At 35.6% G+C, this 18044-nt stretch overlaps 3 protein-coding genes across 4 annotated transcripts; 2 read left to right on the top strand and 1 right to left on the bottom strand.

Annotated features, from left to right (window-relative positions):
* Positions 1-26: 26 nt before the first annotated feature.
* On the top strand, positions 27-858 carry LOC108558483 (homeobox protein Hox-A1-like; the record flags this gene model as incomplete). The annotated part of the gene is made up of 1 exon (XM_017915402.1): positions 27-858. A coding segment is annotated over one exon (519 nt), but the record flags the coding sequence as incomplete, so codon positions are not given.
* Positions 734-7240, bottom strand: LOC108558500 (chaoptin). Of its 2 annotated transcripts, none has more exons than XM_017915426.1 (15): positions 7076-7240; positions 6708-6999; positions 6481-6651; positions 5945-6423; positions 5574-5884; positions 5134-5353; positions 4470-5085; positions 4115-4383; positions 3780-4064; positions 3530-3724; positions 3189-3473; positions 3005-3130; positions 2834-2950; positions 2446-2684; positions 734-1244 (listed from the first exon to the last, which is right to left on the bottom strand). In XM_017915426.1, exons 1-15 carry the CDS (start codon positions 7076-7078, stop codon positions 983-985), a joined length of 3870 nt encoding a protein of 1289 aa, XP_017770915.1. In that variant the 5' UTR covers positions 7079-7240; the 3' UTR covers positions 734-982. The 2 variants fall into 2 exon arrangements, with proteins under 2 accessions (XP_017770915.1, XP_017770923.1); XM_017915434.1 differs by having other exon boundaries at positions 4115-4362; positions 7076-7238.
* Positions 7241-11030: 3790 nt separating this feature from the next.
* LOC108558550 (tyrosine-protein phosphatase non-receptor type 21) lies at positions 11031-16484 on the top strand. The gene is made up of 9 exons (XM_017915498.1): positions 11031-11141; positions 11277-11635; positions 11696-11864; positions 12031-12275; positions 13173-14901; positions 14960-15178; positions 15236-15418; positions 15876-16202; positions 16260-16484. Exons 2-9 carry the CDS (start codon positions 11286-11288, stop codon positions 16386-16388), a joined length of 3351 nt encoding a protein of 1116 aa, XP_017770987.1. The 5' UTR covers positions 11031-11141; positions 11277-11285; the 3' UTR covers positions 16389-16484.
* The last annotated feature ends 1560 nt before the right edge of the window (positions 16485-18044 follow it).

Here is an 18044-nt window from a genome sequence, read left to right as displayed (position 1 = left end):
AAAAATAAAACGCTTTTCTCTCTCTTTCTTCGCCCTTCAAATTTATTAACTTGTTTCTCGAATGCTCATTTTTTCTTTTCTTCTTTGTTGTTGCTTTAGGTCCGAAGGTGGGTGCAAATCTGGGCGACTATTCGGCGCCGTCGAGCACATCCCAATTGGACCCGACAAATCAGGCGTCGAGGACCTCTTGCATAAGCTCAAGCCCCTCCCTGAACTCGAGCCTGCTGGGCCTGAACTGCCTGAACACTGGAAGGACGAACTTCACCAACAAGCAGCTGACCGAGCTGGAAAAGGAGTTCCACTTCAACAAGTATCTGACGAGGGCGCGGCGCATCGAGATCGCTTCTGCGCTCCAGCTGAACGAAACCCAGGTGAAGATATGGTTCCAGAACAGGAGAATGAAGCAGAAGAAGAGGATGAAGGAGGGATTGATCCCGGCCGACTCTACAGCCGCCGCCGCCGCCTCAAATCTGAGCATCGCAAATTCCCCGAACGGCAACCTGAACCAACCGGAGAGCAACGAGAACAGCAGGGAATCCAATTAAGCAGCCAAAGAATTTTTATTTTATTTCCAATTAAACAGTTAGATATTAAGAAATGATGATTATTGATGATGATGAAGACGACAACAGTTCCCGAAGACGCGTCTTGGAGGGGGATGATGAGATTCACGATTATTTATAATATAATATTATCGATCCGTGTTAATTTATATAATTGTACAATATGTAAATAGGTGTGTGTATGGTAGTTGAGTCGCTCAGGGAATGCATTTCAAATGGATGTGTAACCAAAATCATGTTTAAACATTTAACAAAACGCAAGTTATTCGTCTAAAATAATAAATAAATAAATAAAACTCGCAACTCTTTAGCATTTCCTTTAACTATGTTCTTACATTATGATTAATTATTATTACCACCTACTTGTATTTTTTTCAGTTTTTCTTTGTTTTTTGTTTGTTATAAATGAGAGTTTTAGTTTAAATTAACAGCAGAAGCGAGAAAAATAATACCAGGAGAGGAGCGGAGAGCTGGAGGTTGCATCCGGAGCTCCAGCCGCACTCTATCTCCGTCTTGAGCACGTCCACTAAGCTCTTGTTGTTCTTGTTGGTGCATTTCGAGTTCCTCAGGTCATCGTTTATATGTCTGCAGGTGTAGTCCTGCGATTTGAACGATGGCGGACGGCTCGGACTCTGACCGCAAAGGAATTGTCTGCGTTTCCTCTGCCACACTTCAATCCAACTAGTCGCAAACAAAAAAAAATGTAATAAAATCAAAACGAATGTTAACACTTCAATAATCATCGAAGAAAGGGTTAGTACAATAATTTGTTAATCAAAATTATTTTCTTAAAACAAACAAAAATTCATACTTCAGAATCCAATAAGATTGGTTCAGTACAAAAATAACTATTTTCATTATAAATTGTATATTTATGTCAGAATTAATGTCACTGTCAAAATAATGTCAGAATTAAAACAAATACTATTATTAAACATATTATTAATAATTAAAGTTCAATTAATTTTTTAAAGTTGACAATATATTTCGAATCAATTTATCAAAATTAAGTAATAAACATAACTTTAAATCTTAGAAAGATGTCAATCTAAATTTAGACATATGTAAAAGAATATCACTAGATTACATAAATAAAAATAATAAGATTCGATATACAAAAAATTGTAACGGTATAATTATTGAATTTTAAGCAATAAAATAGTTTGGATAATTTTGTTTATATTTAAATTGCATTGAAATTAGTAAACGTGTAAACATTACTTCTACCAAATTAAGAAAATGCTTCAATAATTTGTATTAGTTTATTTGGATAAATTTAGAAGTAAATAATAGAAAATTAATACTCACTTTACGAATTTTATCTATCAAGAGAATAATTTAATGAACTTAGAAAAAGTGAACATTAATATTAAAATTTAAAAATTATTAATTAATTTGTTTCCAATTAAACAAATTGTTGTAAGAAATAATTAATCTTAAACTATTTTATCAATGAGTGAAAAAAATCATATTTGGTCCATAATTTCATGATAATAATATGTGGAATTGCATGATAAACGTAATAATAAAAATGAAAGTATAATTAAATAAAATTAAATAATTAATTATTGAAATGATGAAAAAAAAATGTTTCTTTTTAACTAAGTAAGAAAATGTCAATTGAAATTTTATATTTTGATATGATGTCAGTGTCAAAAAATGTAAAAAACAAAAAGTGTAACTAACCCTTTCTTCGCTGTAAACAACTGAACATATCCACAGCATACTACAAATATCTAATAACAATATTTTTGTATCGCATTGTTACTTGTAATATTCCTGAATGATAGTATTAAAGTTACCTGTTAAAGTGCGCTAAACTTAAATAAAATTCAGTTTAGTGGACTTACTGAGTGTGCTTATTTCTTATCCTTCAACTTACCCCAATTGACAGTCGCAGTTCCACTTGTTGTCCTCCATCCAGATGTCCTCGAGGAAGAGAGTGCGAGGTAAGTTTGGTTTGTAGCCGGTCGACGGATTCTCCAGATTCTGAAGTTCACGGTTCGAGCTCAACTCGATGCTCAGATTCCTCACGTGACGTAAATTCTCGAATAAACTTGTCGGTATCTTCGTCACGCTGGTATTCCTCAAACCAAAGTTTAATTCCGGACTTTGCACACCCTAAAATCACATAACATAATCTTTTCATAACATATCAAATGTGACATGGATCTAATAGACTGAAGTATTTTGTAGTTGTAAAATATTGTAGAGAAACTTTTCTTACAAAAGATATGACAATTAATGTTTATTAAAATAATTTGACTTGCCTGAAGAATACTGTTATCTAATTGCTTCAAAGCTAAGCCAGTAAAAGTGATGTTGCGTAACTTGGATGGAAGTTGGCCTTTCATTTCCATGCGCAAACTCGTGTCCATTTTGTCGATCTGAAAGAAAATCACATTTATTGGTTCATTAAGTAAAGGTTGTTATGACCCTACGTGAATTTCCAAATCTCTCAATCCATATGTCTTCTGGAGAATAGTGGGAATATTGAAGTTCTTCACGTTACGATAAACGCTCATCCTTAGACTTCTTAAAGAGTACATCTTACAAAAGGCTCCATTCTAAAAAAGTAAACAAACAAAGTATAAAATAAGCTTATACTAATCTTTCAGTATTAACTTCTAAGGTGTTTAAATCGAAGTTGGTGATGTCCAAACGCTCAAGGTAATCTGCGACACCCAGAAGACTGGTATTTGTCAACGTTGTAATTGGATTTGAAGCCAGAGACAGTTCACGCAGATTCGTTAAAGAGTGTGTAACAATAGGAACTGCAGTTAAATCGTTGTAATCTAAATTTAATCGCATCAAAGAGCTTATGTTTGCTGCCATCTCTGGTGGAACGGTAGGTAAGTAGTTGTAAGCGAGCGAAAGGGAGAGGAGATTAGGTAATGGTAACTCGGGTACCTGAAATAAGTTGAATTAAGGATTATAATTCTAAAAAGAAAATAACAAATAGTTACGTATGTTAAAGACACGTTGTCTAAGCCTAAATGAAGCAAGGTGTCTTCGATACCTTGGAAACTTTTGCCGTTCCTCTCGAGCACTAACTGCGTGTTGTGGCTCAAATCCAGGCTGGAGAGTCTTGGAAGATTTTCGAAAACGGCGACGTCGATTTGAACCAAACGATTGTAGGATAAATCGAGCCAAGATAAACTCTAAAAAAATGAAGAAATAAATCGTTTAATAGTTAAAGATATTGATTTAGTTTACCTTAAATCTTTCAAATAAACCTCCATGGGCGATGGAAGCAATACTATTCCAAGATAAATCGAATTCACAAAGAGTTGCTGCAGCCTGCACAGACATACTCGTCAACGGTAATCGATTAATTTGATTGTGGGATAAATCCAAGCGCTCCAATCCTTCGAACTTGAACATGTTTTCGGGAAGGAAACGTAACCTGTTGTGACCGAAATCAATAACTCTCAAGTTATCCAAATTTTTGAACAGATCCGTGGGGAGTTCGTGTATAAAGTTGTATTCCGCGTAGAAAACCTACAAAAAAAATGAAGTAATCACACTAAAGGTACTTTGAGCTTTCCTACTTGTAGTTTTTTCGTGTTCCTAAAAGCATCAAAATCGATCTCGAAAAGTCTATTGTGAGAAACGTCCAAATACTGCAGATGCGGTAAACTCCCAAAAATATCCCTGGTGGCGTTAAAGAGTTTGTTATGGCTCATGTGGAGATGCGTCAGAGACAACATTGCGGGTTTGAAGTAGTTCTTGGAGATGAGCGTTATGTTGTTGTAGGATAGATCCAAGATCTTGATGTTGGAATGCAAACCGCCTGCACCTAAACAATAGTAAACGCAAACTTTAAAATTCAAATGCAGCGCGCGTGCTGCTGAAAAGAGTTGCGGAGGCACGTCCTTTGAGAATCGAAGTTTCGCTGATAATTACCTGTGGTTTGCTCGAAATGTGTGTTAATAGTCACGTGTAGATCGGCAATTTTATTGTGGCTCATGTTCACGCTGAACATAGCCAAAGTTCCAACCTGATCGAAGATCGAGAAGTCGAAGATCTTCATTTCATTATAAGCCAAATCTAGATCTTCCAGTTCAGGAAGGTTCTGAAAGGCCTCGTATGAAATTGTGTTTATATCGTTCCCTTTCAAGTTCAATCTTTTCAAATTCTCCAGATTCATAAACGATCTCCTTTCCAAATTTACAATCACATTATCATCCAGATGCAGCTGCTCCAGAGAACTTAAATCAACAAACGTGTGCTGCTGTATAGATTTGATCTGATTGAAAGACAAATAAATCTCCTCCAGATTAGAATGGATGTCGCCTTGGAACGTGCCTTTGTGCACCTCCTCGATAACATTATCCTGCAAGTCTAACTTCCTCAACTTCTTCAGGAAATGGAAACAGGTGTCAGGCATAGATTTCAATCTATTATTACTCAAATCCAAATCTTGCAAATTCACCAAAGATTTGAAAGATTCAGCCGGGATTGTGGTAAGTGACGGAGAAAATCCGTGCGATAATCTAAGTGAAATCAGCGAATGCGCAATCTGCAAATTAAGTTAAGTATTTGAATACATAGTTTCTGGTTATCTTACATCGACGAAAGCTTCAGGTTCTATTGCTGTTATAGCGTTTTCGGAGAAATCGATCTTTCTGAGAGCGTGGACGTATTGAAAGGCATGATTCTTAACGCTCTGCAGTCCGGCTGATATTATTTGCAGCTCCTCCAGATCCACGCCGAAATCTAAAAAATCTTCTGGACTCACGTGCGGCTGCGGCAACTTTGATAATGATAAAAAGCGAAGATTGCGTAATCTATAAAATAAAAACAAATTAATTACGTAATACGTCAAAATTTTGTCAAGAAGCATATGTCAAAACTTAGACAATTTTGGATATAACCAGAATTTGTCGTACATCAAATTGATACTTGGACAATATACTATTATGTCATTTATTGACATCTGTCAAATTAAAAGATTTAATGATCATAAAAGTATATTTAGTTTCAGTTAAAAATAATTCTTAATTTTACCTTCTGAGATCTTGAATAGATATTGGATCCTTTTGGGCGTCGATCAAGTCCAATTTGTAGAGCGTGTATTGGAATCCGGTGAACACTTCCAAAGCATTCATGCCTTGAATCAAATTGTCCCTCAAACTCAAAGTCCTTAGCAGATTTAGCCGATGGAACATATCGGGCATGATAGTGGTAATATTATTTCCTGAAAGATCCAATATTTGCAGATAATTTTCTAATCCTGCAAAAGCCAGTGGTGAGATTTCATCGAGCCCACAGTTGCGCATGTAAAGCTCTCGGATTTTGGCTTGCCTAAACGCATTCTCCTAAATTTAAGAAAAGATTTCAATCTTTCTGATTTTTGTCTTTGATTTACAATTTGTTACCTCTACTGTGTCTAAAGGATTTCCGTTCAAGTAAGTTTTGTTGAGCACGTCGAAGTACTGAAAGGCCCCAGATTGTATTATCGTTATATCGTTGTAGTCGAGACGTAAGGTGTTCAAGTTCATCATGTAATTGAAGTTCTGAGTTTCGCTGGTCAATTCCGGTTGAATCTTGTTGATGCAGTTGTAGCTGATGTCCAAGGTTTTGAGCATCTTCAAAGGTTGCAAAGCTTGATAAGGAATGGCACTGAGCTGGTTATCGGCGAGTATCAGGTTGGCCAATTTGCCCATGCCATCTCTGAAGACGGAAGGATCGATGCGTCGGAGATGATTGCCGCGCAGATCAATTGTGTCCAGGATTGGAAGACCGGAGAAGGCGTCAGTTGGTAGATGGTTGATGCAGTTATCCGAGAGATCTAGAGTTTCCAAGGAGTTGTCCAAACCACGCCAGTTCTCCGGTAATATCTCAGATATATCGTTACCTGGATTAAACGGAGTATTGATACCTTTATTACCGGGTTAAACTATGATTAATTTACCAGCCAAGTCCAGTCGTCGCAGCTTCTGAAGATACCTTAAAGCTCGATTCGGTACCTTAGTAAGTTGATTATGGCTTAGATCCAGCTCCCACAGAGACCTCTCCAAACCCAAGAACGCCTCATCCGGGATATGCGTCAACGGATTATGCTTCACCGTCAACTTGTACAATCCTGTAATTGGCTCAATTAACGCAACGCAATCAATATTTTCCGCCGTCTCCAGTTACCAGTGCTCTGCAGAAAGAACGGTTCCAAATTCCTCAAACCAATATTCTCCAAGTGCAGCATAAACACTTTCGAATTGTTGATGGTTTCAGGAATACGTGGCATGTGGATATCCCTGCATCGGACGATCCCCAAATCCGGCTGCGCCTTGGAACAACTGCACAGCAAATTGAAGTAGCACGGCGGATACCGTACCTCCTCCACCTCTTTAGCTCCGATCATCGAAGTCCAGACCATCAGAAAGAAAGTCACAATTACCAGAGAATAACCGAATCGCAAAATCGCGTACAAATCCTGAAACGTAATTAATTAATTAATATTACACAAGAAATCAATCATTGTTTGTTACGTAATTGTAATTATTGCTTACCATCGTGGTGCTGTTGTTACTGCTACTACTCTGTCTTGCAGAGGATCTGAACAGGCACTGAAACAAATGCACGAGACCATAGTAGTTGTGGGCCGCGTACGGCTTCGCGACTAACGAGATTAAATCCACTTTAATCCAAAAAATGCTGAACAAAATTTATTCAATTTATTCAATGAGACGTATTCAAATCCAATAGACTTTATATATTGTAGGGCGACGGTGAATAACACATTAAATGCAAATCGATGAAATGCGTTGAGATTTGAATGATTTTCGCGTTTGTAAATCTCTAGTGATACAGTTATAAGATGCGTGGGTACCGCCAATTGCTAATTACACAATTCATTAAGACTATTAAGAGAAAAACACGATCTCTTCTGAACGCACAAACTGCAAAACAATAACAACGTTTTCTACGTGACAATTTGTCAATTGCGAACGAAGTATAGGCATACTACGCATAATGCGGATAATCGGTTCCGCCAATATCCCACACTGTTTGAAACTTGACTAATCGAGAAACTTGACTGTATAAAGCGAAAAAAATCGATTAATCGTGTATAACAACATAATTTTGTGTTAATATTTTTTACAGTTCACTTATATTTTGCTCAATTAAAATTTAGATTGTTTCAAACCAAACTGTAGTGAATGTGCACTAACAAAAGCCGCACTATGCGAACTAACTTAGCGTAAATACATGAAAACGTTGAATGTTAACAAATAATTAAAGAATGATAATTTATTGTTTCTTAAAACTAAACAAACTTATTTCATAAAGAATTAGTATTTTGCTTGAATAATCGTATCCCAATTAATATTAGTAATTTATATAATTGAAATTATCTGTCATATCCACTATTCAATAAATTATCAAAAAAAATGCTTTAAAAAATAATATATTAATAAATAAATTTAAACTTTTATACTCAAATTTTTCATAAATTTGTATATTCTTGAATTTCTTGTATTTCTTATACTTCAGATACTTCCGAGATACAACGAGATTAGATCGGGAAATTTGTATTTACAAATTTTCACTTTCAGTTTAATTATTAAAATGAAAAAAAAATATGAAAAGAAATAAATAGTCAATTGTTTGAAAGCAATAATACGCAGTAATAAAGATATGTTGGAAGACTTATAGTGAACATTAATGTGAAGTGGGGAAATGAAGATTAACTTTGATAAAACTTGTCTTGTTTCTTTTGTTAAACTGAACATTTCTACAAAATATATTATATAAGGCGAAATAATAATAATTTATTGGCTAAACATCGATACATAAGAAGAAGAGAAAAAAAAAATACAATTTATACATAAATAAATTTTAACATACAATAAAAATATATATACTAATAGGCTGGCCAAAGGGATAACGAAAGGCGTAATATATTTTCAACTTTTCAAAATTCTTTAATATTATATTATTCTAATAAATTTAACACAATTTAAGTTTTTTTTTATTTTTGCAAATTGTGGTAAGTTCTACATAAATATATAATTAAAAATCAGAACAAATCTATTCAATTCGCTTAGTTAAATATAATACAATACACATGTTTTACTCATGATACAAATACAGCGGAACCTCGCTAAACGAGCACCTCTCATAACGAGTAATTCGCATAATAATCAAAACAAATCATAACAAAAATGACTCGCAACTTTTCTCATAACGAGTGACGAGGAAAATATAAGTCCCGGATTGTGCGCCTGCTACATCATTTTCCAAACTTGTGTGTTTTTATATTTCGTATTTTACATTAATTTATATGAACAAAAAATGATTCGATAAACGAATGTTTCTCGTAACGAGTAAGTTATATAGAGTGGCCCATCAGGTACGCCGGATTTAAATTTCCTTACATTATTTTTTTTGTATTTAAGTTGACAACACTAATATTTGACATTGATCAATTGCTGTTATCGATGTTATTAAAAATGGGTCGCTATACAAAAGAACAACGTATTGTGATTGTTAAAACACATTACAAAGTTGGCCAAAGTTTCTGTGGAGATTGTTTGAAAAACTTTGTTTTTAAACATCAACATTAACGATGAAGCTCATTTTCATTTGGATGGTTTTGTTAATAAGCAGAATTGTCGAATTTGGGGCAATGATAATCCTCGAGTTATTAATGAAAATATGATGAACCCATAAATAGTGACTGTTTTATGCGGATTATTGGACAGTTCTTTTTTGAGAATGATCCAACTTTTTGTAGAATCAATTGGACGACTTGGACCTCGAAGAACTGTAGTTTCAACAGGATGGAGCCACATGCAATGCAGCAAGAGAAACCATCGATTTGTTAAGTTATCATTTTCCTTGTTGTGTGATTTCCAGAAATGCTGACGTTAATTGGCTACCCAGATCTTGCAACTTGACCCCATATGATTTTTTCCTTTAGGGATTTATAAAGTCTAAGGTCTATACTAACGAAAGAGTCGAACCGAAACCGAATCGAAAACCGGAATGAAAAATTACTGAATAGAAAAACCGGAAAAACTGAAACCGGAACGAAATTTGAATTACGGTTAATTTCGGTTCAATTATTTTTAATTTTATTAAATTAATTCATAATCGCTTTCTTTCATGTATGCTCTTTGATAGTAGTGTCCCGGTGCTAGTGTTGAAGTCTATTTGAATACTCTGACTTCTTTTTTCAAATAAACAAATACATAATAAACAAAACCATTAAGGGAACTAATCACTAACTATTTTTTATTTCTTTTGTATTTTTAATTTTATAATTGAAAACAATAGTAAGGAAATTTGGTAAATAATATTAAATCAAAATTTAATATTGGATATTTAATATTGATAATAATATTGGATTTTAAATTTTAATTTCAACCATAACTGAACCGAAATGTTTAGACAAAGCGAAACCGAAACTGGAACAATAAACATTAAACTAATTTCGGTTCAACTCTCTGATACTAACAAACCACAAATAATTCCTCAACTGAAAACAGAGATCCAACGCGTTATTTCTGAAATTGAGCCAACTGACTTGCAAAAAGTGATCGAAAATTTTATCAAAAGGGTCAGCAGGGTATCCCACAATTAATCTCACCATATATACTTTATAAATCAATAAAAAATTCCCAATTAAATAATAATTTACTTTTCAAAATTAAAACCGGCGTATTTTAAGGCTTTCAGATACAGATTCAGATTCAAAAATGATTTATTATATTGTTAATACAGTTACAGTGGTAGTTGTTATAAGGGGGTGGCATATATGTGAGCTTGGGCTCATTTAGCCATTTAAGGCTTTCTAAATCATGGGATTAGTATAGGTTTCCTAGATACATGACAAAAAAAATCAAATCATTTTTAAGTCACTAATTGTATGTAGGCAACCCAAGTATCTTATCCATTTGGTAATTATTTTTCAAATATACGATTGCAATGAGAATATAAATACTTAATACTGAATTGAATAACGTATTTAATTTATTGTATGAAATTTGGGTTCATATTTATATAAAGAATAATTGTTTTTTCTTTGGCCCATTTTCTACCCCATTCTGGTTTATCGGCCACCACAATTTTGTTGTTGCTTTTTGGGGTTCGAACCAATAATTGAATTGCTTTTCATATTATTTATCAAATCTCTTGTTTTCATTATTGTAGTTTAAATTATTTGATCAATTACTATTTTTATAACTTATAGGTAACTTGTATGTAAATAATAAAATACTATTACTTCTGTTTATTTATTTATATTAACCACAGTCTTTTCATCTAAATTAAATTTATTATATATGTTTAATAAACTTTAAAACTTCAATTTATATAAAACCTTTTTTTTTCTTCCACCTGTAAAACTTATTTTGTAATCCAATTGCTTTGTAATATTTTGGCCATCTGTTGGTGGATTTTGAGAAGTTGGATTGGAATGCGTTCACAGATTTCTGGGGGGGTGGCAAATTCACTGGAAATCGATATGATGATAGTTTCGCTGTCAAAATGTGTTTGGATTATAAATAAGTGTTTGAAAAGAGGCGAAAAAGGCGCAATTGCGGTCTAAATTCGTGCCCGCAGATGAATTAGGTAAGAGAACGTCCGCATCCTGAACAGTCCTATAGGAAATGCAATTGGAATTCCCTTCGCTTTCCCGCGTTTCCACAAAAGTTTCACTTGTGTGTATCTGTTGCTCATGATTCTTGTGTATGCTTCATCTTCCAGTAAGCCACGATGCCGTTCAAGCTGAAACTGAAGAAGTCGAGACACTACAGTGTCGTCTCGAAGTCACTGTTTGTTATTTCAGTGGAGTTACTCGATGGGACCAACATTGAATGCACCCTATCATCTGAGAGCACAGGCAAAGACTGTTTAGATGTTGTGTGCCAAAAGCTAAGTCTGAACCAGCCGATATTCTTTGGGCTGCAGTACATGAGCAAAGTGAGGGAGAACCTGTGCTGGCTGGAATTGGACAGGCCGATAAAGAGGCAGCTCGATAAGTATGCAAGAACCCTATGTGTTTACTTGAGGGTGAAGTACTATGTCATATCCGGAGTGAGGCTCTTCAATGATGAAGTCACTAGGTACAGTTAAGCGCTAAATTCATTCCAAGCCCATAACCATTAACAAATACTCCATTTTAGGAATCATTATTTTTTGCAATTGAAGATGGATGTGATCGAGGGACGAATTTCGTGCACAGAAGCGCAGGCTGTTGAACTGGCTAGCTATTGCATGCAGGCGGAATTCGGAAATTTCGACGCTGAGCGACACACCGCTCATTATTTAAAGGACTTTCAGCTTTTTCCCAAAGTAATTTACTTTCGCATTGTCCTAAGTTTCTCACAGCCATCTTTTTTTTCTACTTTAATTAATATGCATACCTTCCATGTAGGAAATGGAAAGTGCTGTACTAATTTGGCTTTGGCATTGATTATTACGTGAATACTAATTGCGTCTATTGTATTTGCTGTTGCAGTGTATTACTGATCCCAGATTTCTGGAGTCTTTGACTGATGCTGCAAGCTCCCAACATGCCGGTCTGCATAACATGCCCCAAGGGACTGCAGAGGAGTATTACATTTGCGCCTGCCAGAGGCTGGATGGCTATGGACAAGAAACCTATGCAGTCACAAATAAGGCTGGAGATGAGGCTTTGGTCAGTGTTTCCTTGACTGGAGTTGTAGTGGTTTTTACAAATGGAAAAGAAGGAAAAACTTACAGGTAAATTGGAATATAATTGGTTTCACTTTCTAGTAAGAAAATCATACTTTTCAAAGTTTTTCAAGACATAGAACACCTTCAGTTATATACATTTTATACAATAGAATAATCACGAAATCTTATACCTGGGGTCAAATATTTAAGTTGCGCCCCCGCAAAAAAACAATACTATTATTTATTACTTGCGCCTCTTTGAAGCGACGCTGAGTATAATAGCTATGATTATTTTGTTATTTACTAAAAATTTATGTTACATAACGCTCCATTGCATATTTTATAATTCGCGGAATTTGTTACTTATATATTTCATAGAACTTTGTCTTTCATACAATGACACACATTCAAATTTATGCAACATTTTTAATTAACAAACTGATTCAAACATTGTATTATTATCCTGATCTATATCTATATCACATTTGCAACAACATACAAAGAGTTCCCAATTTTTAAGTCTTTGTTATCGGGTCGTCATGTTCCAACAGACATTGTGTCTAGGATCTATTGTCCCAATAGACATTGTATTTGGGACATATTGTCCCAATAGGTTTGAAATGGTTAAGGCGTATCCCAAATTCTATTTCGAGTTTATTTACATCAAATTGTCGAATTTTAAGCAATATTTTTGTTATTAACCCGTTTGTTACCCGAAACTTGACTCAGCAAACTTTATGTTATGTATATAATTTAATTGTATAGTAGGAGTTATTTGTTTAATTTTGTTTATTCAATACTCTGATTAATTTTGACAAAATAAATATTACTTAAAAGCTCGTTTAACGTGCGACGTTTCGCTCCATAGATATGAAAAGCAAAATCATTAAAAAGCGAGACCAAGTTATAATTTTTTTTCAATTTTTTATACTATTTTTTTACTTTTATTATTGTATTTTATAGTTGGGCAAATATCAGCAATGTTATTAATCACAAGAGAGATTTCACGATCGAATCTTTGGCTGGAATGGACAAGGCTGAGTTTAGTTTCCCGGATGTAGAAAGCGCGCGGAACGCCTGGAGGTTCTGCGTGCTGCAGCACATGTTCTTCAGGCAGTACGAGAGCAACGTGGAATCGTCTGAAAAAGCGATGCCGAACTTCCAAGCAGTTGAGAACAAGATGAGACAGATGGACAGCTACGAGGATATCACAGGATTGGACCACCAATCGAGCATGCACCTGACGCAACGAGCCCAATCCACGTCCTGTCTGGATCTGAACACGCCCACCGATATCGATAAACTTCGCAGCTTACTACCCTCCTACAGACCCGCCCCCGACTACGAAACGGCTGTGCAACAGAAGTACAGGAATTCTGCCGGTGCCATCCAAAGTCAGCAGCCGCTGAGAAACACGCATTTGCTGTACAGTTCGCAACCGGAAATCCACCAGACGGAGGGTTACGCTAATCTTCGTTACCCCGACGTGACGCACAACAACATCGAGCAGAAGATGTTCAGCACGAATTACACGCAATCGCAGATACTTTCATCAGGTGAAAACAGAAACTTACAAAACTTGGCGGAGAAAATGCAATTCCTGCAGCTGGCCAAACCGCCTCCTCCTTATCCTAGTAATCGAATGAGTTCGAACTCGACGCCGGATTTGGCTGGAATGTCTCAACTGGCTAAACCACAAGCCACGTTCATCCACAGCAACGTGTCGGGTTCAAGTCCGGATTTGGTTTCCAGCGGGAATTTCTTAAATCAACACTACATCAAGTACGGGCCGATGTACACCAACCAGGTGCACAGGTCGCAGAGCTATTTACCGCCGCAGCATGGAACTTACGAGAATCTAGCATCTATTTTCAATAATAACATGGTTAGCGGTCGTCCTCAGGCTTTGATTGTGGAAGATCCCAACATTACGAAGCATATTAAGAAAGTATACGACGAGCACGGTAACATAATTTACTGCATGCCCGCAAACATGAAGCAAATCCTAGAGGATAATCAAATATCGAGCACCGGTTTCGTGGTGACTAGAAACCAAATCCACTCGCCCGATTTAAACAATTCCACGGAACCGATCTACGAGAATATTCCTTTACCGTGGCAGAACGAGGGTCAGATGAGGGCGCGTACTCAAAGTATCCAATCCGCCCCGGAGGTCAGCCAGGTCATCAACCATGCTGTGGTCAATGCGATCATGCAGAACAAGGAGAGTTTGTATGCGAACGTGGTGGATAATAACCACAAAACTTCATCCAAAACGGATTTGAATGGGAGCGCGCAATCGACGGAACAACCGGAGATCAAATTTGAGCAGAGCAGTCCGCAACAACCGGACTCTCCGAATCAGATGAGCCGGACCAGCACGTTCATAATCAACAAGAACTCTTCCTCGTTGAATTCTTCGACATCGAGCCACGCGTTCAATGACTCTGGAAACATCAGCAACGAGACCTTCGCCACAGATGCAAGTTCCACCTCGGGTGGCAAAAAGAAACGACGATGGGCGATTCTTTTAGGCCGCACCAAATCTAACGAGAAGATCAAAAGCGCGACGCTAGGAAGGGAGAAGGAGAAGAACAAGGATAAAAAGAATCAAGGCAACAACAGACATCGCTGGTCCACTGGTTTACCCAGGTACAATCCTTTGCCGCCTTCAATCAGTAAAGAAGCTATGGTATGTATCAATTTGTTTTATTTACGCACATTATTAAGGATATTTTAAATTATTGTAGTGCCAATTGCTGGAGAACAAATTGGCGGATAGCCAGCTGTTTTTCGAATTTGACAAAATTCCAAAGAAGAAACAGAACTCCGAGTTTACGACGGCCTCGATGCCCGAGAACAGTGCCCTTAATAGGTTTAAGGACGTGCTTCCGTATGAGGACAATCGACTGAGGCTGACTCCGTCCAGGGAGAACAAATACGGCTACATCAACGCTTCGCATATCACCGTACGTATCTGATCTTGATTGAATTGGATATGAAATGATTGAGAGTTGTTATTTCAGGCGACGGTCGGCAGCAAACAAAGATTCTATATAGCAGCTCAAGGCCCGACGAGGCAAACGCTTCCGCATTTCTGGCAGTGCGTTTGGGAGGCGGAAGTCTATCTTGTAGTTCAACTCACCGATCCCACCGAAGATCCTAACTATTTACCAGACGCTAGAGAAAGGTCTATAGACGTAGGACAAGTGAGTATATGTTTACCATTCTCATATGAATAATCTTGAACTCAACATTTTTCACTAGTAAATGAAGTGAATTTGCACAACAAAAAAATATTTGAAAAAACTTATCTCTTATTACACGATTTGGAATCTTGTCGCATGTTATTCGAGTACTAAATAGTGTTGCTGAACCGGGAAATCCGGGAAAAGATATGTATAATGCACTTTTAGATAGACTTGGATAACGGAGGGATAAACGAACTATGACTATGTTGAAATATCTACATATTTCAGAAACTTATAAATCTGGAGAAGATATTTTTTCTAGTTGTTCAAAATCAGCTATAATTGCTGAATCGACTGTTTTAAATGCTGTTGCGAAACTGAGCAACCCTGGCACTAACTGTACTATTATTTAGACTTGAAAAATATATTTATATTTGCTCACGATAATTTCGCTAAATTAATATTTAATTTCTAGGATTTCCAAGTTCTGTGGGAGTTTTCGCAAAAGACAGGCCACTGCATAACAAGCAAAGTGAGGCTGTGCCACGTGTCTTCCAGAAGGTACAGAACCATATGGCATCTGCACTACACGGACTGGGGAGAGCAAGGATGCCCGCATTCTGTAGCGCATTTCCTCGGTTTTCTAGAGGAGCTGCAGTCCGTGCAGCAGCATTTAATGGTGGAAATCCCGCCAGGACATAACAAGAACCCTCCCGTCTTCGTCCACTGCACAGCTGGCGTCGGTCGCACAGGATTAACAGTCCTGTGCGATTTACTCCTGTACACGGTCGATCACAATCAAGTAATAACCCATAATCCGAAATGTTTCAACATTAATGAATTATTGTGTGTGTTTCAGGAAGTCGATATACCGAGGGTTGTAGGATTGTTGAGGCACCAGCGACCGTTCATGGTACAAACGATAGCCCAGTACAGGTTCGTCTACTCGCTGCTCATCCACTATCTCAAGCAGACTCGACTAATCTGAAGAATTAAAGCAACCCGTGCCATCTTTCCGTCTTATTATTTTTATTTCAAGTTTGTTTTTTTTAAATTTTTGTTTATTAATTACTTTTATTCTGCATGCTATGATTATTATTAATACTTTTAAGTTTAATTGAAAACGAATCCATCCAAATATTTATTATATACAATTCTCTTATTAAGTTCTTTATATACCTACATACTTAATTACATAATTATCTTCTTTTTTTTCTATTATTATTTTGGAACAAAAATCACTGCAGTATTTCGCTTCTGAGCTTACAGTAAGTTCGAAAAATAAGAGAAACTTTTCTTTTATTCGTTTCATTTTCCCTACTACGGTTCTTCTATTGACTAGTATTACTACTATCGACGATTGGTGTACTTAAATGCCCTCCGCTTCCGCCAGTTCGGCACGAAACGTGTTTGACTAATTGAATAATTCTGTTGAGAGACAAAACAATTTGTTTTTTTTTTGTTATATATATTTAATATATATAATATGAAATGAAAAAGGCTGTGTATTGTGTATGAAATATATATTTTTTTTATATCTTTGAAGCAAATGTATAATTGTGATGCCAGTGCCTTATGTAATTAATTGTTTATATGAATAATAATTCTAGATGATTCACGAGAGAAGAAAATTATACAATTCAATTGGTACATTTAAAAAAAAAATTGTGTCTGGATATCATAATATGCAATATTGTATTTTTTTAACATCTGATTTACAAATATACATGTAATAAATAATGAAATGTTCGTATTTTTATACATATTACTTTTTTATTTAATCCAGATTCAACGTTCATTTCCAAATTTTATAAAATATTACAAAATTTCAGTAATTATTTCGCCTCATGTTTCTAATAAGAATATGTATGTTCGAGTTTTTCTCTCGAAAAAACGTATTTGTATAAAATACTTATAAAATATTTAAATACTTCTATATTCTTTTCTAAGTAACAACAAAAAATATTAATGTTATTTTATCATTAAACTTTTGCCATAAACTAGAAGAAAATATAAGTATAATGCACAAAACCTCTGCAAATGTTGGTTAGCTAACGATACGTTAATTTTGACGTTAACAATCATTTTATTAAGTACCTACAAGACGCACCTTTTTACATAGAAAAATGGAATCAAATTTACGTCTTATGGTCCGAAGATAACAATAAAAAAAATTAATAAATCGTCTATATTTGAAAATAAAACAAAAAAGACTTTGATATAACGTGAGATATAAACTAAATGTGATCAATTATGCAAAACAATATGGAAACAGAGAAGCAGAAAGACATTTTGGTCCACCACCAACAGATAAAATAGTTCGAGAATTGAGAAAACAAGAACAATTAAAACTGCTAAGTAAAGACAAGAAAACATTCAGTTTGCACTTATTAACGATACGTTAATTTTGACGTTAACAATCATTTTATTAAGTACGTATTTTCGGACTATAAGACGCACCGCTTTACATAGAAAAATGGACTCAAATTTTGCGTCTTATGGTTCGAAGGTAAACATAGCAGCAGAAAGACATTTTGGTCCACCACCAACAGAGAAAATAGTTCGGGAATGGATAAAACAAGAACAATTAAATCCGTTCGCACGGAAAGAAAAATGGACTCAAATCGTCTAAATTTGAGGTGCG

The sequence above is a fragment of the Nicrophorus vespilloides genome, unplaced genomic scaffold (genome assembly GCF_001412225.1).
Source record: "Nicrophorus vespilloides isolate i.1.1-1 unplaced genomic scaffold, Nicve_v1.0, whole genome shotgun sequence".
Lineage (NCBI taxonomy): Eukaryota > Metazoa > Arthropoda > Insecta > Coleoptera > Silphidae > Nicrophorus > Nicrophorus vespilloides.
This window is presented reverse-complemented; position numbering and strand designations above follow the sequence as displayed.